The following is a 23,709-nucleotide window of genomic DNA, read 5'->3' as shown; positions in this document are numbered from 1 at the left end:
GAGAATACACTGGGGGCCCACGAGAGGCCAAAAGACAGTACTACTGTACTGGTAGTAGTCCTAACCTAGGGTAAACTGGAGGAATCATCTGTGGGCCGGTAGAATCAGTATGTGGAAAGTAGGCATCCTGAAGGTCAAGGGCCGAGAACCAATCTCCCTGTTCCCTGGATGGAATAATCACTGCTAATGTGACCATCTTGAATTTTTGAGCCTTCACATATTTGGTCAGTGCTCTGAGGTCCAGTATGGGTCTCCAACTTCCCTTTTTCTTGGGGATCAGGAAATATCAGGAATAAAACCCCTTTGCCTCAGAAATGTGCAGGCATAGATGTGTCTATGGCTCCTAGAGATAGGAGATGAACTATTTCCTGTCTTAATAGTCTCTCATGAGAGGAGACCCTGAAGAGGGAAGGGGAGGGAGGGTGGGAAGTGGATAGAATACCCATGAGAGATAATTTCCGAAACTCATCTGTCAGATGTTATGTGTTCCCAATTCTGATGGAACAGAACCAGACGATATCCAAAGGCATGAGAGGTCAGAAAGTTGCAGTTGGTGTTGTGGGGAGTAGTCTCATGGGGCCTCAACCAAGGAGTCAAAATTGGTGTTTTGAAGTGGAGGTTTGTGACATGGAGGATTGAGGGCATGATGATTTACACCTCTGAATTTTAGACTTTTTCCATTGTGGCTCATAATAGCACTGTAATGGGTACTGGGTTGGACATAACTTTTAGGAAGGCTGAGGGGTAAATTTCCTTTTTTGCCTAGCTGCAGTGACCGAAGTGTGGCTCTGGAGTCTTATGGTGCATGGCATCGGTCTTATCTGCAAACAAATTGAAGGGGAGATGCTCGACAGTCATCTGAACCTCCTTTGGCAGTCCCAAAAGATGCAGCCACATCACTCACCACATCACGACCACTGTGGAGATCGAACAGGATGCAGTATCCATGGCATCTAGTGCAGTCTGGAGTTCTGTTTTTGCCACCAACTGCCCCTCTTGTATGATGGCCTGAAATTGGTCTCTGTATGACTCTGGAAGGTGATCAATAAAGTTGTTAAGTTTGGCATAATTTGTGCAATTGTATTTGGCCCTTAGCACTTGGTAGTTTGCAATTAGAAATTGCAAAATCATGGAAGAGTAGACCTTTCTCCCAAACAAGTCCAATCTCTTCCAATCCCTATAGTAAGGGATGGATTTCAAATAGTGCCATGGTGGCCACAGGAGTTCACTTTATCCACCACAATGGAATTAGGTGGAGGGTGGGAGAAGAAGAACCCTGAGTTTTTGGTGGGGGCATAATACTTTTTGTTGGCCTCTGTGCACATCTGTGCAGCCAATGCTGTTGTTTGCCATATGAATCTTACTGGGTCCAAAAGCACCTCATTAATAGGGAGGGTGATCCTTGAGGAGGAAGAAGTATGTAGAATGTCCAGCAGTTTATGGTGGGTGTCCCTCATCTTGAGAGGGATTTGTACTGAATCCCCCATCGTCTTTGTAAGGTCCTGAAAGGACCTTAAATTGGCTGCCATGGACGGAGGAGGGGGCATTACGGCCTTATCTGAAGAAAAGGAAGAAAAATGAGTTGGTGCTGTGGTCTCCTCTTTTGGCTCAATCTCCTGCTGTTTGGAGATTTCCTCAGTAGGCTCTGAGGCTCTAGATCAGCAGTTCTTAACCCATGGTCTAATTAGCACACAGCTGCAGCCCAGCTGTGTGCTAAAGGCTGTGGGGCTGAGTTACCAGCTGCCTGGCCTCCCAGTGCCTCGGGGTCCGGGCAGGGTCTGGGGCTACCTGCATGACGGGGTCTGCGGCTGCCGCTCTGCCGTCCAAGTTAATGAATAAGCTCTCACTTCCTGTCTTTCTGACATTTGACTGGCACCAAGACATAAAAAAGGCAAACCCAAAACACTGGTCTTTTGACTAAGTTTACTCTGTTACGTCTATTACAGCCAGCGAATTAATCACACTTGTGAATTCACAGCAGCTCTCTTGAAGTGGTTGGTGTAATCATTGCAGAACACTTGCTTTTGGTAGAACAGAGAAAAATGACACAAGCAAATATTTCAGTTATTGCATTCCTGTCTGCACCATCCCAACATCCAGGCTCTTTGGAAAGTTAAATGCTCCAATGGACCTTCCGATCGTACTAGTACTATGAAAAAGGAAGGAAGAACAGTAATAGAAATACAACAAAAATTCTATGTCTGCAACTTCAATTTTTCACTCACCAGAAAATAAAACTTTATATTCTTTAGAATTAACAAAAAAGTGATTTAGAATACAAATATAATAATATCAAATTTTAAAAACAGGAAACATTACACACTCAATTCTGACTTATTTACATTGTTGTTCTCAGTAAAGTAAGGCTCTCCAAAACCATTTGTTATCAGTAAACATTGTGAACGCAGTCCTTTTCCCCTTGCATATGTAGTAATTTGGGGCATTCAAGAGTTTTATCATTCACATGAGCATGGGAATCTAGAGAGATTTTCTTTCAACACAGATGCCATGTCAAGTAAAAACAAATTTATAAACATTTGTCATATGGTTGTGGTCTGTCAAGCCCACTACGTGTTTTTGGTAATGAAACAAAACCAAGCCTGGTGCCAGCGATTTATTTTTTTAGTCATTCTATAATCTTCATAAGGTGTAAAAACACATCTGTGATGAAACAGCACATACATCCAGCATAACATTAGTACAGTCCATGTGCTGAGTGCAAATATTACCTCTTCAAAAGCTATTCGTTCTAGTTTAACACCAGCCCTCTATTTCTGTCCTTCTGTTTTCATGCATTCTAGCATGAATACTAAGGACCTGATCCAAAGCCCATGGATGGGAATTCTTGTCACTGACTTTAATGAGCTTTGATCGGGCCCCCTATGAGGTTTCCAACACCATTTACAAGGTGTTGAGTGCCCTCAGTCCTCTTGACTTAATTCTTTTCCCAACACCTTGCAGGATTGCCCCTTGCCCCTGGAGTTCATCATAACACATAATATTACAAACTAGCTCAGACCATTTTTGAAGAAAAAGATATTAAAGTGATGGTTGATCTTGCCAAGGTGGCCTTGCAGTGGGCTTCACGCTCTTACTCCTGTGGGAGCTCTTCCCCTTCTGGTGAAGGGCTAACCCCGTAGAACTCTGCTGCTGCAGCTTGGCTGATGAGCTGCCACCGCAGACACATGTTTGGGCAAAAGACTCTCACTGTGTGGAGGAGGCAGGGGTGTTGAATCTGGCACTGGGTTATCTTTTGAAATCTTATCCAAGCCGCTTGCAGCTCCTCCTCCTGCACTCTCCCCCCTTCAGACTTTGTAAAATGAGGAATGGATTCTGCTTTCTTCTCTTTTCGTTCCTTTCTTAAGCTCTGAAGGTTTTCAAAGGCCAAAGCCAGTTCAGTTTGTAAGGTTTCCATTTCACTGGCTGCTTTATCCCGTTGTTCCCCACAGTCTTTGAGTGAATGCTCCAAAGAGAGGAAGAATTCTTTTCCAAACCTTGACAGGGCCTCATCACCTTAAGAGATAACAGGGCAGTGAGTTAAATTACAACAGACATTTCACATCAACAGGAATAATCAGGGAGATTTATAAGTGCCAGTAGTCGCATTAAAGTATAAAAGCATAAATCAGTAGTAGTTTTGACATGGCTTGGAATGTGTCAGTAAAGCTTTAAATCTCTTGTCCTGTGGATCACCTGGTTCTTTGCAACATGTGGTTCATCATTTATCTAGAAAAGCTAAGACTGACAATACAATGTGTTAGAGAAAGTATTTCCCCTTCTACCAGAAATCAATAGCGCCTGTGTGTAGTAGTCACTAGCCTTCTGCCAAAGATGCCTGAATGCTACTCCCAAATTGGTCAGACAAGTTGCTTTCAGATTATGTAAGCCACTCCCTTTCTCCCTCTCAGCAGTTGTCTAAAATTCAGATTTTGTATTCCCATTAGACTGTCAGCCCACACCTTGGCATTTCAACTAGAAAAACACTAACCTAGAGTAGCCACAATGGAAATCATCACTGATTATGCATGTTCTTGTTCATTCACAGTTTAGATTCAATAACGAAAAATGTATAAGAAAGTCAGGGTTATGGAATTTCTTCCCTTTATAAATCCAAGTCAAGGTGCCACTGAGAAGTGGCACTTTTCCCTTTTATAAGTTTGTCTTTTTATTGTTATACAAATCAGATACAAAGGCACAGACATTGTTATACAGTAGAACTGTGCAGAACTTTTTCCTTTTCCTCCTGGGTTTGGTGCCAAGACTATTGGTTAGACACTGCAGAGTTCAAAGCTTCTAACTGATACAACAATAAATGATAGCACTGACTTTCTTTTTTAATAAGGTTATGTTTGGAAAGGTACAAAAAAAGAAAGTATTTAAGAATCTACTCATTTTTTACGCCTGCATAGAGTTGAACTTCTACAAGATCTATAACTGTCTACTTCCGAGATCCTAGACAGAAACAATCCATCCCCTTTGTGGAGAAGACAATGGAGAGAGATTATAATCGATTTAAGATCCACTTATGATCTCATCCTGCACCACCCTGTCCTACCAGGATGTGTCATTTTGGGGAAGTTTTCTTCAGGTGATTTCACTGTCAATTGACAGTGGCCTCACACCTCAGCCAAATTAGGGCAATAAAAATCTAAAAGCCAGTGTAGCTTCTATGGGATGATAAATAGACCTGATGTAAGAACGTAAAAGCTCCTATACCATCTCCTTCCTTGCAGCCAGTGTAAGATGCATGACTGGGGCTTTCCCTCACCCTGGTGATCCTTGACTGAGGTGTGGTATAGAAGAATGAACAGAAGACTAGAATCCAGGGACTCAAGTCTTGCTGTGTGATGTGGGGGAAGAGACTTCTATATTGACGCAAATATAATATTAATCAAACGGTTATATCTTATTTTTAAGTCATTAATATTAAATAAAGGTGCAAACAAGTTAGTAAAGATATATCTACAAGAATGTTCTAGCCAGGATGTTTGGAAATATAAAACATATGTTTAATTTGTAATGTTACAAAATGTTAAAGCTTATCAAAGAAATTCCAGAAGGTTTCTGCTTCTATCTCCCAAAGACAAGCAAACATCAAGACGACAGACCATGTCAGACATTAAGGTGTTAAGTCGAGGCCTAATTATGTTGTGTTCTTAAAAACTTTAGAGAAAAATATGTCAAAAATTTTAAACTTTTATTTCTTAAGTAATGAATAATTATTTTTAAATGTTAAAAATATAAAAACCTTTGTAAAATGCAGACTTGCAAATACGTTAGCTAAATGCAAAACTGCTAATATAATTCCTGATGTTATTGCTATGTAAATTTTAAAATGCTTTATGAACCACCTGGAATCTAATGACCTTGCTAAACTAGTGTAGGAAGTCATTTAAGTACAGACTATTTATATTACTGGGGAACTAATTACATACTGGCAGTACACACACAAACCCTAACCAATTCTGGAAGATGAGTATCACCTCTCCAAAGTCATCAACTTTAAATTATTTAAGATAAAGACTTTGTAAGAGTTATTTAATTTTAAAAGACTTTTGAAAACTGAAAACTTTCATATAAAGAACAGGAACGTTTGGACTTTTTTAAAAGAGAATTTTATTTCTTCTCAAACTCTAATAAAACTGAAAGATTATTTCAAACAGGACTGAATAAAAAAGAGTTAAAACAAACTTTAAAAGTTTTCTGGATCATTCCTGCCACAAGAAAAACAAAAGCAATTAAAGAAACGTTGCATATTCATTAAACAGAATATTTAGGCATATTTAGGAACTGAAAGTGCCACCTAAGCCAACCCTAAAGGCATAAAGCCAATGAAAGAGTGACAGTGACCAATTTACAATCTAAACAAGCCTAGAAGAGGTGTGCTTTCCTAGAATCTCAAGAAAACAGGAAGGACAAGGGTAAAAACAAAAAAAAACCTCTGTAAAGTGAGCTCCTCTCAAACACACACACACACACACGCGCGCGCGGGCGGCTCCAGGCATCAGCACGCCAAGCACGTGCTTGGGGCGGCAAGCCACTGAGGGCGCTCTGCCGGTTGCCGCGAGGGCGGCAGGCAGGCTGCCTTCGGAGGGTCCGCCGAAGGCAGCCTGCCTGCCATGCTTGGGGCGGCAAAATGCCTAGAGCCGCCCCTGCACACACACACTGCAACCCTGCTCAAACACAGCATTCCACAAGCAAAGTGCCATAAACAAATTAACAAAAACAGAGAAGACTCAAGATGAAAGCAATCCAAGGAAAACCTCCGTAAAACTTCAACATGGATTGGTGAGAGGAAATTAACTAAAATAGTGCCAAGGGATTAGATTTGCAACTCTTGTAATGATTTTCCTGGAATATTAAAATGCTGCTGTAATTTAAAAGACTAACAGTTTCTCCTGAAACACCAAATGATTGGACCATGTATTTGGAGAGGAGACAGGGACTAAACATTGGTAAACAGTGAACCAGTGGAATGTAAAATTCTTAATATTTGCAACTGGCGTTTCTTAAAACAGCTCCTCAAATGGCTTTTTCTAGGTAACTAATTTAAATATGTTCTTCAATTTCATAGGATTTAGTTAAGATTGATTACTTTGCCAACTACAAACTGGCTGATTATTTATTAATAACCAATGGGTTCCCTCCCCTGCACAAAATTCTTTTGCCCATTGTAACGCTACACACCATATTCTTCATAGAAATATTGTTATAATATAATTATAGCATGATCATGATATGTTTTGTGCAAGATAAGGCACGTGAGAAATCATTGGAAAGATTATGATTTGCTGAATATGATTATCCCATTTGTAAGCATGTATCATTTTTGTATCTAAAGTTAGGAATATTGACTATACATCTGTACTACAAAAGTATTTGCACCTGGGAAACACCCACCAGAGAGAATACAATCAGTCTGGCTGGTTAGCTGGGGACAAGTCAATGGACCATTAGGGAGAACGATAGGTCTTTGAAGATGCTAATCTCCCACCTTCCTAGGATGCTACAAATGGCTGCTTTGACACTGCAGGGTCCTGTAATCATGTCACCTGGTACTGGACTCCATGATAGAATACCAATATTTTTCCACTGAGGGAAGGGGGACCACACCAGAAAACAAAAGGTTCCTGCCATATGTAAAACCTATTTAAGGCAAAAGGAGAGAGATTATCAGTGGTCATTCTTCCCTGAATCCCCACCCAGGATGACTGCTGTGAACATCTAAGAAACAAAGACAAGGGGAGGAGAAGGACTGAGCTCAGGCTGGGAAGGCGTCTGGCCTGTCAAAGAAATATCTGGAGTTTTAAGCTGCAAGCAGGAGCAGCTTGCCTTCAAGAATCTCTGCGATCTGCCTGGAACATTTAAGGTGAGAAATTACTACTTGTAACCAATTTCTTTAGTCTATTAAACTTAGTTTGCATGTTTATTTCATTTGCTAGGTAATCTGCTTTGATCTGTTTGTGATCCCTTATAATCTATCTTTTGTAGTTAATAAACTTGTTTTTGTTTTCTCTAAAACCAGTTTGTGGAATTCATAACTGGGGGCGGGGGGGACAAAAGCTGTGCACATCTTCCTCCACACTGAGGGAGGGGGCAAATTTCATGTGCAGTGCACGACAATACAATTTTGGGTTTATACTCCAGAGGGGATGTGCACTGGAGTGCCAGGCAATTCCCTAGCTGAAGCCTATCCATGCAGTGCTGATTTCAGTATCTTTGTCTTTCTGCAGCTGGGTGTGTCCCTACCTGTGTGTACGTTGGAGGAGGCTTGAGGGCCTGACTCAGCAGGGCAGTGTAAGGGAGCCCAGGCTGGTGGAACAGACGGGCTCAGTGGCACCCCGGGGAGAGAGGGGGGGTAACCCATCACACCCATCTATAAACGTTCTTAGTTGTCTAAGAGTATACTAAAGAATGGATTCACAATAATTTTGGAAAATAATAGACTTTGATCTAAACTTACACACATTCACAAAAATCCATGCATCCCCAGAGGTGGTTCACTCTCAAGGATGTAATCTCTGTTAAAGTTCTCCAAAGAGATGTACAGAAAAGACTGTAATGGAAGTCACCAGTTTATTTGCCTGTATTCTGTCATTTGTGTTGTGTTGTTCAGGGTCTTCTTTTCCTTTCTTTAATAGTAAAATAGCCCTGGTTAATAATTATGATTATTTTGCTTGGTCTTGATATGGCCTTCCCTAGATCAAGATCATGTAAAATAATCCCTTGACTAAATAGTGGGAGTCACACCCATGAGTTGCACTAAGAGAAACAATTATTAAGACCATTTCTTGTTTCTCTAAACTAAATATTTTTAGTAATTTTTTCAATAAATTTACTTGGTGTCCAAAAATTTTAAAGTACCCCTTCCAACTGCACACTGACCTTTCAATGTCTCTATAACTCAGAATCCCCATTTGTAAAACCAGGATAATGATACTTAAATTACTTAATTCAGATGGGTGAATATTAATGTTTGTAAAGTGTGAGCATGTAAAATTCTGTGTAAGTGTTGAGTGGCTTTGCCATTAACATACACCTTATTTCTCTACCATTCCAGTGTCTCAGCATCTACTCGCTCAGCATTTGACTGAACATAGATGCCTTCTTGATTACTGCAGAATCAACACTGAAGGGGCAGGCAGTGCAACTGGCCACTACACCCCATATGCAGCCTTTGTTACTTTTAGGTCCTCTTATAACACCACAGAATGGATACTTGTTGCTGTTGATGCTCACTCCAGTTTGCAAATGAAAAAGGCCCGGTTGGTACAGTTTTGTATATTTTGGAGAGAAGAGATATATATCTGCTGCAAAGCCTCAGCAACATCATTTAGCTGTTGTATAGTTATCTCCAGTAGCATGACTGTTAATCTGGTGCCATTTGGGGTTAGTGAAGCCCAATAATGAAGAAGGAACCACAGTTTTTGAAGTGGCCAAGATAAGACTAATGCCGGGTACCAGATCCTCTATCCTTCACACTGTTTTGCCAACAGAAATCTAACTTAACCTGCCCAAGGACAATCATCTCAGCAATCCAGCCAGATCCTCCAGTGGCATACAGCAGATGTAAGGGCTCTTTTGCTACACATCTTCCCTGGAGCAGGGGAAAGAATGTATGCCCAGAACTCCCCAATGCAAGACCAAATATGGCTTGTGAATTCAGCTATGTCTACACTACAGCCTATGTCACTCAGGGATATGAATAAACCACCCCTGACATACATTACTCCAACATAAGCGCTAGTGTGCACAGTGCTATGTTGGCAGGAGAACTTCTCCCACCGACATAGCTTCTGCTGCTCACAGAGGTGGTTATATTATGCCGACCAGGCAACTCTCTACCATCGGTATAGAGCGTCTTCACCAGACTCACTGTTGCAGTGCAGCTGCATTAGCACAGCTGCACCACTGTACATGTAGACATGTCCTAACTGACTGTGCCTTGACATCAGGTCCTTAACTGCAAAAGTCCATATGTTTGTGGATTCAAATCACAAACACTGCACTTTAAATGTAGTTTTTGGCTGTGGATTTGAATTCCTTTTGACATAGATTCAAATTTTTGCTAACTGAAGCTCCATCTGATACCAAAGTGAAACAGATAAAGAATTTTGAGATAGAAAACAAAGCCAAAGGTGACAAGTGTTGCTAAAATGAAAAGAAAACATGGTTTAGTTGCTCTAATTTCCAATCAGTTACAGTACATTACACAGCAGCCCTACCAATCAGCTATTATAGAAAGAAAAATAAAATCAAGCACTATACACAGATGAGCAAAGCTACAGTGTATGTCAGAAAGTAGAGATGACAGGCATAACAGGGTCCCTTATTTCTTGTTGTTGGAAGAAATTGATAAAGCCCAGCTTGAGCACTCCCTGTCAAGTCTCTTGGATGAAGTTGGCAAGGCAGAAGTTAACACAGCTGTGGGAAGTGTCATGAAATGCTATAGAAAACGGTCATTAAGAGGGTGCTATCCTGAAATAGAAGGGCCTGGTCCCTTGTTAAGTCCCCTTTGTGCCCCTATCCAACACAAGGGAATCTTCAGCCATAGGCACTGACTTTGTGGGGGCTCCAGGGCTTAAGCACCCACACAAAAAAAATAGAGGGTGCTCAGGACCCACCAGCCACAGCTGTTCAGTGGGACTCCCTCTGAGCTGCTGGCAGGAGGTGCTCGGGGAACGGCAGAGAGCAGCGAGTGGCAGGCAGTTGGAGAGGTCTGGGGGGGGGACGGAGTTGGGGCGGGGCGTCGGGGTGGAACGGGCATGGAGCACCAACCAGGAAAAATAAAAGTCAGCGCCTGTGTCCTCAGCAGAGCGATAGCTTTGTGCCACCTGCTCTCCACCCCACAATGTCCTCAGCCTATGGACTATTCCAGGTCATGTCAAGGACCAGGGTGGAGCTATGGAGACACCTTTGCCTCTTTCACTTTCATGTGCATTGAATCTGCACTCAGCACAGCTGAGAATCCAGTCTGAAGAATTATAAAGTCATTTTATAGCAGCCTTTCCAGACCATCATGAAAATTTACCAATCCCAGCACAAAGTCTACTTGTCCACTCTTTACCATTAGTTCAAATGATTGGAGGGTAGGGAGGGGGAATAGGTATTTCAATAGCCTGTCAAAAGAAAGGCTAAACACCATGATATGTGAGCAGTTTTCTACAGAAAAATATATTTTATCTATCCACCCCAGTACTGGAGTTCATTTGATCTCTGCTCCCAATTGCACTGATACTTACTACACATATATTTGCAGGGTGCTATTTTAAGGGTCCGGTTAGGACCTTTTTGGAAAATTAAAACTTAGAGCCCTAATCCTGTAATGGAGGAACACTCCTATTCCTGCACGTAGCCCCACTGAAATCAATGGAGCCCCATGCAGCCAGACCCCTGCATCCATGTGCAATCAATTTCAGGATTGGGTTTTTTGTGCATCTTTATTCTTTAGTCCTTGAGACATTGAGATGGCCAGTTCTGCATTTATTTTCTAATTTGCAGCAATTAATAACTAATTGCAAGTTCTGGAAAAGATATGAAACTTTTACAGTTTATAATGTCATCAACATTTCTGCACCGCTGATGAGCTCTGAAATGTCCAATGTTCAACAAAAATCTAGATGCCAAGGGTCTCTCAAACCAATTCTAAACTAATCTATGTTTCTGCCTACTACACAAGTGCAAAACTTCCTGGCAATAAGTCAATTCTGCTGTCAGTATATCCTGAAAAACAAGGTGTCATTCCAGGTTCTTTTTGTTTTTATAACAATGGCCTTCACAAAATCTAGTCTTTATGCCTCTGATATATAGCAGTGCTGTTACTATTTATGAAATGTGGCATATGGCACTAAGTATAATTTTACCTCCTGTTATAAAAATGTAGTAACAATAATAAACTAAAGAATAAAAAGCTATATCCTGTGCTCCTTACTCAGTTTTTAATTAGGAAAACATACTCAAAAATTGAGTACGAACTTCCAGATTTGGCGCAATAAAAGTGAGGATATAGATTTACTGTAGTCTTGAAAAAAATGCCACAGTTTAAAAGTGGACACAGTCATCTGACAAACTCAAAATGAGACACTTATTGTTAAAGCTGACTTGAGGGTTCTCCCTCTAATGCTACTTTCACCCACTTTATTCAAATATAATTGGAATGTTCATATTAGAATTCTTACAAGAAAGGAACCAAACAGCTGCCAGAGTTTTTTTTAGAGATAACAATACATGGTCTTGATATAAAACAAAAGAGTGCAAAGCTGTATTACACTGAGAACTTCAGGGGTTTGACCAATTTTAACCATACTGCCAATTACAGAGTTTCTAGTGTGGAAAAAAAATCTACTGTTATTTCACCTTTTCTTTAGGAAGTTAAGTGTAGATGAAGTTAGGTAGCGAAGAGCTCAGTTGCAGGATGGGATAATTTGTGTGTTTTAGAAGAAAGGGTTTTTTGTGGGGGGGGGTTCTGATGTATTTACTCATGAACCTTTTGCTTAGATGCAGTATCTGGTTTTCACTGAGAACCAGCTTGGACCCTGGTTTGCAGCTGAGTTGAGTAAGACACAAAGGGACAAAATGACTTGTCTTTTGATACACAAATCCTGCTTGTGCTATGAATGTGTAACCTGTTACTAGCATGGGTAACCCTAAATATTTTGTGTTGGCACACAATGTTATTAAAACTTGCTTAGTGACCATGGCAAGCTAACAGTATTTCACCGAGGCCCACACCTATCTTCCATAACCAGTTCAGCTCACTAGGTTTTCCAGGGGGGACAGGACCCCCTTTTAACTGGTTCGGCCAGTCCCTCTTCCTCCACGCTCTCTATGCGACAGGACATTCCAGAGTGCACTGTCCCAGCGTTGCTATGTGCATGTCTTCTGGATATTCTATTCCCTATTACAGCAGTATGGGATAGTTTTCATGATATTCTCAGAATGCATTGATGCAAATACAGTTAATCATTGTGATAAGTGTGGACTTATAAACATGATTGTGAAGTCAGAAAAGCATTTGTGTGGACACAAAGTGAACCATATTACTAGCAGGTGGTTAAGATGACCTTGTCTCTAAACAGTTATAAAGCCAATGTTAACATCCTGTACACATGACTTGTTCTATATTTGAGCCAGTAGTTCAGGCCAAATTGTCACAGCTCCAAGTCCTTCAAATCTAATCATATGACTTCTTTCACAGCTCTCTACTAAAAGCAGACTTCAGAAACCTATCTGGAAAAAACTATTAGTGCCTAATATTTTCCAGTTTGTTACTATAATAGTGTAAATGTGAATGATTGAGGTTTATTTCTGAGTTTGAATTTACTACCATGTTTATGACTGATAATGATGAGGTCTTAGTATTGCAATTAGACCCAAATTCTTGCCCAGCACATATCCCAAGCAACCATCCTCTGCACTGGAAAGAACTACATGGCCTGGCTGAAAAACATCCTTCTTCCCAAGCAACTCTGAAACTACTATTGCAGCCTCATGGCTGCCGTAGCCACCATATTCATGGCTGATCTCCACTCTCTATATGCACACACCTCTCTCTCCTCAGCTCTATACCATCCTGTAAGCTGGAACTTAGGGAGCCTCCAAGGGAACTTATTCATAGTATGTAGAAGCCACAGATCTCCTGCGCATTCTCCAAGAATCTTCTCTCCAATTAACCTTTGCACAGGCATGCGGGATTGGTGAAACGACCTGATCCTTAATGTATTCATTTACAAAGACTGACAAATTGTAATCAATGTCTATTTGGCTTTCAGTGAAATCAGTGAAGATCACTGTACAGGCCAAACTTATTGTTTTATTTTGCCATCCAATACTCAGGAGTGTGCATTGGCTAGAATCATATCCTGCAATTATAATGCACACATCTATACTTGATGGGAGTGACTGAGCCCTTTGTGTATATGCATGAGCTTCTTTTACTATTACTATTAAAGGGTATAAATAAATTGCTTATTTTGGGAAAAATGACTAATTTACTACAGCTTGGTTCGATCTTCACTCCCTTTCCGATTACACTACACAAGCATCGATATACTATCTTCTAATAGCAAAATAACTGACTAGTAGTATTAAGCCTTTATAACATGTACTATGGATATGAACCTGAAAAGTTGTGTTTTCTGATTTGGCCTTTGAGTCTCATATTGTAGGTGACAAGAATCAGTAGCTAGATCTTCAGGACTAAACCCTCAGCTATATTGAGGGTGGAGGTTACGAGATGGGGGAAGGCAAATAAGACTCTTTAAGCCACCCTTTGACCTCTGACCAAGTTGGGACTGGCCAGGAGCCAAATAAGCCCCAGCACAAGTTAAGGCAGCTACTGGCAGTTTTAACTGATTCCAGGTGGAACACATGCACACCCTCCATTCTCAGCATGACCCGGAAAGTCCCCTGCAGAGAAAGAAGCATGGGTAGCGATGCCAACTTCAAGGCACTGGGAGTGTCTTCTAGGATAGCTTTAAATCCCCTTTGCAAAGGAGTACAAAGGGGACATGTCCTGGGCTGAAGAGTCAGTCCTCAGACCCTGAAGCTACTGCAAAGTAAGCATCCATTGTCTAGATTTGTAATGCCTTTTCCTGCTGTAAACTATATTAACCCAAACTGTAATAGCTGTGTATGCTCAGTCAACCTGAATCTTTATCTTCTTCTCAGTAGTCTGATCACAAACTGAGAGATGAAAAGATTAGAAAATGCATAAAATTATTTCATGCTTGGAGGATTTTCCAAAACGGATTTAATAGGTCCCAATTTAGATAACTGACGAATTATGGTAAAACTTTAAAACATATTAACAAATCTGTCAATACACACTTGCTACTATTTAAGCAAAAAAATACCCAATAATGTAATCTGCAAGTATTTATTGAGCATACTGTAAAGTATGCAGAATTCATGCAGTTGTCTTTGCAGTCATAATAAATAATACAACTTCACATAAAAAGCACCTTTCATCTGCGAACCTCAGAGCTACGAAAAAGCATTATCGGTGACTAATGGGAAAAGGGAAACATAGAAAAGTCCAGTAACTGGCTAAACATCCCACTGAGTCAATGGCAGCACTGAGACTAGATCCTAGGTCTCCTGACTCTCTCTCTCTCATGCTCAAACCACTAAAACAACACTGCTCCACCAATGAAAAATTACTGTTTTCCCCTCTTTGCTCTGAATAATGTTTTAAAATTAATTTAGTGCATGTAAAGTGCCATAGTGACACAACACTGCCTGCCTCCACCACCGATCTTTGTTCTTTCTGCCATCTTGCCCCTCATGCTTGGGAGGAGCTCCCAGTAAACATCCACAAAGCTACCACACCATGCTCCTTCAAATCTCCTTTGCTGTGATGTCTACAAAACACTTGATAATAGCTAGTGTCACGTGACCAGCATGTGGGTGGCTGGAGCAGGAGTCAGGCTCAGTGATCAGAACAGATGTCAGACCTAGTGGTTAGAACAGGAGTCGGTCACAGCAGGAGTCAGCGCCCAGGGTCAGAACTGGAGTCAAAGGCCCGATGCCAGAGCCAAGGGTCAGAGCTGAAGTCAGTGGTCAGGAATCAGAGCTGACGGTTAGAACTGGGTTACCTGGAGTGAGGCGAAGCAGGGGCAAGGCTGGGTCCAAGGCAGGAGCAAAGAGGGAGCAAGGCTGGGAACAAGCAAGAGCAGGAGATACTTCAGCCGTGGGCGAATGTTTTGAGCAGCCACAGAACTGTTGTTGGGTTTAGGAGCTGGTCTGCTGACTCTTCCAGCCAATCAGGCAGTGTAGCCAACCAGTTAGACCAGTGGTACACAGAGGTCTTACAGGGGGTACATCGACTTATCTAGCTATTTGCCTAGTTTTACAACAGGCTACATAAAAAGCACCAGCGAAGTCAGTACGAGCTGAAATTTCATACAATGATTTGTTTATACTGTGCTATTTACTATACATTGAAATGTAAGTACAATATTTATATGCCTACTGATTTATTTTATAATTATATGGTAAAGATGAGAAAGTAAGCAATTTTTCAATAATAGTGTGCTGTGACACTTTTGTATTTTTATGTCTGATTTTGTAAGCAAGTCATTTTTAAGTGAGATGAAACTCGGGGGGTACGCAAGACAAATCAGACTCCTGAAAGGGGTACAGTAGCCTGGAAGGATTGAGAGCCAATGAGTTAGACTACTACAGGCCAGCTGCGCTCATTAGATTGCCCAGCTACTGGCTCTGCTGCAGGCCCTGATTCCTGACAGCTAGTATGCTGGTGTGCAGAGAGCACTGCTAACCTATCATGCTGTCCAACACTTTCTCACTGTTTCCTTGTAACAAGCGCCTCCCTCTATCTGTCTGTATCCATCTTTTTTCTTATGCTTGGATATTAAGCTCTTTTGGGTTGGCAACTGTCTCTTTGTTCTATTTGTACAGCACCAAGCACAATGGGGTCCTAGTCCATGAGTAGAGTTCCTAGGCACTGTGGTAGGCATAAAGATAACTAAAACTACCACGACCAATGTGGCTCAATATTATTCGGTAAAGCCAACCTCTAACAGTGAGAGGATAGTTCAGTTTCTTTGCCCATTGAGCCCTTGGCTTCTGGACTAAGCTAGTCAACAAGGTACCAGATCACTAGAGAAGGATACTTGTCCTCTAGGAACTGAGACTATCAACTTACTTCATGTGTGCCACCAGAAGTACATCAAGTCACTGTTTCTAAGTAGGTCTACAAATGTTCAAGTTTATTAGAATTCCAGGATTACATGAAAATTGGAGTGCAATTGCTTTAGAAACATATACAAGCCTCATTTTATTTACGTATTATGAATGCAACTACTGCTTATCAGAGCTGTTCGATGCAGGGAGCACATATCACCCGTGATAGCACTGGCTAAAGGCAGACACAGTGTGAGTAGGCACTCCCGAAGTTTACCTAGCACAGCAATCCTGATATTAATATAATCACCAATCATCTCCTGAACAGACTGCCAGTAATTTATAGTGTATTGTAACAGTCACCTTAGCATCTTCCTACTATAGGTAATACTGCAAATATGATATAGAGAAATTTAAGTAATGCCAAAACTGAGGCAACTGTATTGATTTATTGATAGCCAATCAGCAACTTTTTAAGGTAATTATTGTAAATCATATGGGAGATTTTTGACATGAACAAACAAAGAAAATGCGCTTTTACTGATGATGTAAACAGATTTGAGCCCAGGTATTCAAAGACTAAAGTCTAGAGTGATATCCCACTGAATCATCTAGCCCTTGAATAAAATGTATTGGCACTTGACTATTATATTGTACACTGTAAAGTGAATATATGAAAGTAATTAACACTAAAATATGTTTTTTAAAAACACCCTCAGAGTCATATATGGTAGTTTAGTTAAATGATAAAGACAAAAGGCTGCATTTTGGTCACGAAGGAAATAGATTGTTCTGTGCTACTAAAATGTGTCAAGACACAGATGATTTTACACACATTGTTTAATCATGACATCTGAAAATTTTGCCTATCCTGGTATTCAGCGTCTGTAGGAAAGTTCAAGTGAAGCACTATTCTCATGAGCTGCTGGTGGCAGATGAAAGGGTAAAAAGTTTTCTCAGAGTAGCAGTCGGGAGAGTTTTATAAAACCCCTCAGGACTGGCCTACTCTGCTCCATTTATATCAGTGGGATAACTCCCACTGATTTCAAAGGGAGCCGAGTTGGACCAATGCTGAGCGCGTTGGAAAATCCCATCAAAAGTGTGCAATAATCAACAGTAGTATCCCATAGCTAAGATAGTAAAGGGTCAAAAACAGAACCATAGTAGTCTAAATAGTCTGAATTTGTGAACTTCTGCTATTTACATATAATATACCCTGAAAGTCACAAAATTTACTATTTCTCTCCCATAAATTAAAAGACACGCGAACTTCTGTCCAAGTATTATTATTTTTAACTACTTTTTATTGCCATAAAAATGTAACTTATACCTTTAAGAAACATACCTACAAAACTAGGAAATATTTAAATTTTTGCTCTCCTTTGTTCTAGAAGTTCAAAGCTTAATGCTCTGTATGGTAACTGCAACCTGAAATCATCCTTGTAATGTAGTAAAGCACAATAATTTTTTTCAGTCACTGAGATAAGATATCTTTATTTCTAGTAATAAACAAATCAAAACTTCAAGGGCAATATTTTGATCTCAGTTACACTAGTGTAAATCTAGAGTAACTCTCTTGAAGTCAATGGACTGGAAAGATTTAATGTAAATGCGATTGGAATCTGGCCCCAGGTGTTTAATTATTTTAACAATAGGATTCCATTTTTCAGATTTTCTTAATTCTAATTGCAGTCTCTTAAAGCAGCTGAGATTTTTTTAAGGAGATTAATGCACTAATCTCCAGATGATGGGGCTCAATGCCAAATTCCAAGTATAATATATTTGGTGGTCTTCCCCAACAGCCTGATCCTGCATACACTTACGCACATGAATGATTTAACCCAAGTGATAAATCCATGGAACAACTCCTGTAGATTAATCACTCTGACCTATGTCTAAATCTTTGCAAGATCAGGCTCCCAGTCCTTAGCTGAGATGGATACTTGTCCTCTAGGAACTGAGACTATCAACTTACTTCATGTGTGCCACCAGAAGTATATCAATTCACTGTTTCTAAGGAGGGGGGAGGGATAGCTCACTGGTTTAAGCATTGGCCTGCTAAACCCAGGGTTATGAGTTAAATCCTTGAGGGGGCCTCTTAGGGACATGGGGTAAAAATCTGTTTGGGATTGGTCCTGCTTTGAGAAGGGGGACTGGACTAGATAACCTCCTGAGGTCCCTTCCAACCTTGATATTCTATGATTTACCCACAATACAAACAGAGTTAGAAGCCATAGCATAGAAGAGGACCTCAAATAGCATATCAGGAGTACTGTAAGTCAGAATTGAGGTACTATGGCTGAACCATATGGGGGAAAGCTTGAATATTACAAATACTTGCATTATACATCATAGATTTTAAGGCCAGAAGGGACCATTATGATCATCTAGTCTGATCTGCTAGCATAACACAGGCCAAAGAACCTCACCCAATAATTCCTACATCAAGTCCATAACTTCTGTTTGAGCTAAAGCATCTCTTTTAGAAAGCCATCCTGTCTTGATTTAAAGACGGCAAGTGATGGAGAATCTACTACATCCCTAAATACTTGGGCCTCCATCCAATGTTATCAGTTTCTTAATTTCATGGTAATTGAAATTCACTACAAATATACACATAATGAAAAAGAAAGCATTCAATCCTTCATAGTTTTAGTACAATTTCAATAAAGCTATAACCAACAGGGAAAACTAAACTGTAAAGCAACGGAGAGCTAAATACTGCTCACATTTGCACCACTGTAAATCTGGAATAACTCCACTGACATTAGTGCAGCTACTCTGGATTTTATCCCATGTAACTGAGGTCAGAATATACTATGACTTTAGTCTGTAAGAACGCACAGAGGAATTACTTTCCTTCCAAAACCTATGACTTGTTTTTACAGACTCAAGAATACTGAAAACAGCTATTTTTTTTTCATTTCTTGTTGTCTTAAACTGAACAAATAAAAATTATTACCTTCGTGATGCTGATTCTTTGATGGAGTCAAAGTGTCAACTGTATTTTGGATCTGTTCAGCATTGTTTTTAAAAGCAGTGAGAAAGTCCCTTAAAGCAACCTCTGAAGCTTCCGCTTTAAGGTTTATGTAAGAAGAAAGAACATCTGCAAAGAAAGTAGGGTTGGGGAGAGACAGAGAGAGGAACAGACATGTTATCTAATGTACGCTGGAGAGCAAGCCCAGTTCTGACAGCTGAAATACTACAACAGTACAGAAAAAACAATTGTTCAGCACTTCCTACAAGCAAGTCCAGATATATAGTACACTTATGTGTCTATGAATGTACATATGAACACATAATGGCTGCAAAATGATGAGAAAGTTTATCCCAAACGCATGGTATCACTTAGGATTGAAAATTCCACCTTGATTCATTAGCACAAACTATGCCAATTTACATGGGATGAGGTGCTGAATTTTTGCATAAAAGTTGCTGATTTTTTTTTTAAATAGACACCTGTAGAGAGTGAACAGCATTTGCAGTATTGCATTTTTATTTTTTTTTATTAACTAAAGTAAAAATCAGTCTGTCAACACTCCATTTTAAATTTGTCTATTTACATTTCATATTGAGTCAGTAATGTTACCTACAACACTCTACCACTCTCTGAGTACCAATCCCAGACCTGAAGAAGAGCTCTGTGTGACTCAAAAGCATGTCTCTTTCACCAACAGTAGTTGGTCCAATAAAAGATATTACCTCACCCACCTTGTCTCTCTAAATTATTTACTACTTTTTTTTTTTAAGATCACATTTGTAACTAGTACGGTATATAATGACCATATGGTTGTGGACTTTTCTGTGCTAAAATTGAAAGGAAAAAGGAAAAGAGACAGAACTGACTTATATATTTGCATTCCTTTGCTGTAATGATTTTTTTATTAATTTAAAGTGTCTTCATCATTGCATTAGATTTTAGTTTGTTTTGTACTCTTCTTGAAAACTTAATAAATAAAATATGAAAAAACCCACACTAGAGTTCCCACTGCATATTTAGGATGGATTTTTACATATATTTCTTTCCCAATAATTTTTTTAATAAAAAGTAATAAACATTTTTATTTTCCTTATGAATGCCATATAATATTGTTATATTATTATGTATTTTGTGTAAGGAATTTTGAATTTTTGAGTCTACAAATGTGCATACAAAATCCAATATACACATGAAGGGATTATTTAAAATACAGGGAAGAAAAACCGATGCTAGGTGGGATTGGTGCTGATTGTAAATTCCAGCTTTTCAGATCTTTTATTTAATGCTTATCAGTATTTTCCAACTGGTTTCAGTTTGTGTTGCTGGAAATATCACAAAAACACACACTAACCTTGTAGCGGTGAACACAGAACTGACACAACATTCTCTTGAAAAGTGTGGTAGGCTTGCTTTATCCCCTCAAAAACAGCTTCAGTGTACTTAACTTGGAGGTTGTATATGCTTCTATGGAAATTGAGTTCAGCCTGCAGAGCATGTATCTAGAAGACAGAATATATATAAAACATAATGATGGTTAGCTACAATAACTGCCACTATTCACATCCTATGCAGAGGTCACATTCAAAATTTTCTTCTGTTTTGAGAGACATTACCAGTCCCAGAATGATTCCCCATTTTAAGTACATACAATCTCTCTCAGATTGGCAGAATCTTTCAAAGTAGAGGAATCTTTTAAAGTGTGAATAGACTGGGAATTGGAATTTCCATCCTTTGGGAAATTTCACATTTCTGATTTGTTTGGTTGTTTGTTCTGATTTGGAAGAAGCTGGAAATTCAGATTTTTCCAGGGAACAGACATTTTTGAGAAGTTCAATTTCAGAAGAACCAAAACAGATTTTTTTTGAAAATTCCGCACTAGCAAACCAAGCAGGCCAGGGAGCATATTTGCAGCTTAAATACACCTTTAATATACTGAATTGCAAGCAGTGCAGTTCAGCACAGAAATCTTTTAGGGCCTGATCCAGTGTGCCATTGATGTCAATAGGGAATCTTTCCATTGATTTCAATGGGCAATGGCTCAGAATTATTATAAATGAAATTCTAGCAAAATCTCTGTGAGGATTGAGAAACAGATGGTTTCTGGTGACCACATTTTTTCTTTCTTTCAACTCCATAATTTTTTTAAGTGTTGTGAGGAAATAAAATAATATGTGAACACAAAGCTGATATAAAACATTACAAATATTTTCCATTATTTCAGTGTAATAAATATAATAAAATCCATAAAATATGGTTGGGTCTTAGTTTCTGAGTAATACTGATATGCAGAAACAGTTTTCTAAGCCCAGCTAGAGAGTTCCCCCTGAAGTGAGCAGAAAATTGGAGATATTCCACTCTCCACTTGGCATTTCAGAGGGAGAAGTTACAGCTGAAAGCCACAGTAAGGAATCAGATTCTAGTAAAGAAAAGGTGGTTTGGCATTATTAATTACTATTGTCATGACTTATTTGTTAAGCACCAAGATGTACATGGTACTATATAAATCAGTTCCTGCCTCCAAAGATCTTGCAATCTAAAAAAGAGAAACAGAGAAGATTAAGAAGGATGGAAAATTCAGAGGAGAAATAGCGCTTTTTTTTTTAAACACTGTTAACTAATTTGGATTAGTACTGTAAATTCATGCAGTAACAGGTAACAATCAGGAAAAAGGGTGCCAACTTTACCATGGAAAAAAAATGAGCTCTCTTTCATTGCTAACTCCATGAGTCTGGCTAGCCCACAGGAATTGAAACAAAAACTGATGGCCTCTAGAAAACACAATACTTTGCCTACATCTCTGTACATTTGAAGTGTGCAGAAAAGAACCATCCTCCAAAATAGTCCAGTCTTAGACCTTAGATCAAACATTTCCAAGACTAGTGAGCTGTACTGGAAGAAAAATGCAGAGCAGAACTACAAGAAACCCAAGGAAGTTGTCATCAACATAATGTAACAACTGTCATATCCAAATGTTAGTCAGGTAACAGTAGTGCCTAGAAATGCAATGAGTATTATCCTGGACTCACTGAAGTCAAGAGTAAAACTCCCATTGACTTCAATGGGGCTTCTATATTCTTAGTAACTGAAATGACAGTCTGCAAAATGCTTTCTCAACACAATGGCCTTTCTGTGGGCTCCTCTTCATGAATGATATGGCTTTCTGAACAGTTATGAAGACTTACATTAACTTCATCAAAAATAAAGAGGCAAAAACTTGTAACTAGTAATGTCTTAATTGGTCCCTTTGGCAGGCCTGATAATATGAAACTCTCATATAATGAGAGTAACTCTCTTATCCATCCTGATAGCATTAGATCTCTTTGGATTGAAGAATCCAACAAAACAGAAACCCAAAACTGAACTATATTCTAGGCTCGGAGAACATGATGTCCATCTTTCAAAGTGTACCATATGAACTGATATTGCCAGTGAGCCTGGGTAAAGATGAGGAGACAGGAAAAAACTACCTACACTTGGTTGTCAAATGCTTCTAATCACAGCTAATTAAAATTTGAACAAACAGCTCTTTCCTGAGCACCTAGCATTGAGCAATGGTAAAGTAGAGAAGGACCTGATATAGCATAACTTTTCCAACAGGGTTACCTAAGAGAGAGAGAGATTTAGCCTTTACTCTTTCCCCCCCATTCTTTGGTTCTGACATTCTTACAGTGACTACAGTCCTATGCCATATGAAGACCAGGCCTATCATGACAACATGATCAGTGGATGATGCTTAAAAGAAAGTGACTCTCAAAGGAGTAAGACCTATGGACAATTGGACTCTCATTCTCAGACTCCAAATAAAGATCTAAAATCACTTCGCTGTAGTGATGCTCACGAAAGGACTGAGTGCTTTCAGGGAACCTTGTTTTGAAAACTGGACTGTTGTTGAAGTTTCTTGATTCTTTCATGGTTTTCATGGTCTTTGAAACAGACAAGATTGTATGAACAAAGGAAATTATTGGAAGAACCTGGTAAAGATCTTCTATGGACAACCTAAGTTCCCCATGACCTGAGAGAAGCCTGAATTTGGATGGGGGACAGCATCATTCATTTGGTTCATCTTAGCACTATATGCAATGAGAATGTGCATCGTTTCTTTTTTTAAGTAATTTTTATTTTATGTTCTAGGTTATCGGCTTAACCAGTTAGTACAGCCTTCATACTCAAGGGTTTGGCATTCCTTGGGAGTGAAAACATTATCTAAATTATTCTTATTGGTCTATAGCTTAGAGCCTGACATTCTCTTTGCTTGTTTCCACCCCTGGAAGAAAATGGAAACTTCATCCAATAACTAGATGTCATCTCCTGCTCTGCTCCAGTCTTCCAGCCTGACCTTTGCCAAGATGATGGGCCTTTATCCATCAGAGCAAACTCCTACCTCAGAAGACAGCAACCACAGCCACCCATCAACCACTTAACTTCTCCTTCACCAGTCTTTCTCTAGTGTTTGTCTGTGTTACTCTATGTCTGATTTAGGGAAACTAAATTTTCTGGGAAAAAAAACGTACTGTTTTGTATAACCCAATTAATATTCTCCATCATAAAGAGCTGAATTTGATTTTGTGACTTGCAATATGCTTTGC

General features: G+C 39.6%; 1 protein-coding gene across 12 annotated transcripts in view; it reads right to left on the bottom strand.

Moving 5' to 3' along the window:
• Nucleotides 1-1,936: 1,936 nt before the first annotated feature.
• The window catches only part of LOC123372784, a 166,736-nt gene continuing 144,963 nt past the window's right edge, over nucleotides 1,937-23,709 (bottom strand). For 11 of the 12 annotated variants that reach the window (XM_045021246.1, XM_045021248.1, XM_045021247.1 and 8 more), the window contains 3 exons: nucleotides 20,475-20,622; nucleotides 19,106-19,249; nucleotides 1,937-3,513 (listed from right to left, as the gene is read on the bottom strand). In XM_045021246.1, the coding sequence (XP_044877181.1) occupies nucleotides 3,092-3,513; nucleotides 19,106-19,249; nucleotides 20,475-20,622 (714 nt within the window). In that variant the 3' untranslated portion in view covers nucleotides 1,937-3,091. Of the gene's footprint in view, nucleotides 3,514-19,105; nucleotides 19,250-20,474; nucleotides 20,623-23,709 lie in introns of those variants that run through there. The other variant, XR_006580447.1, reaches the window with a different exon arrangement.

This window comes from Mauremys mutica, chromosome 6 (genome assembly GCF_020497125.1).
Source record: "Mauremys mutica isolate MM-2020 ecotype Southern chromosome 6, ASM2049712v1, whole genome shotgun sequence".
Lineage (NCBI taxonomy): Eukaryota > Metazoa > Chordata > Testudines > Geoemydidae > Mauremys > Mauremys mutica.
Note: the sequence above shows the minus strand (reverse complement) of the source record. Positions and strands in the feature narration are given on the sequence as shown.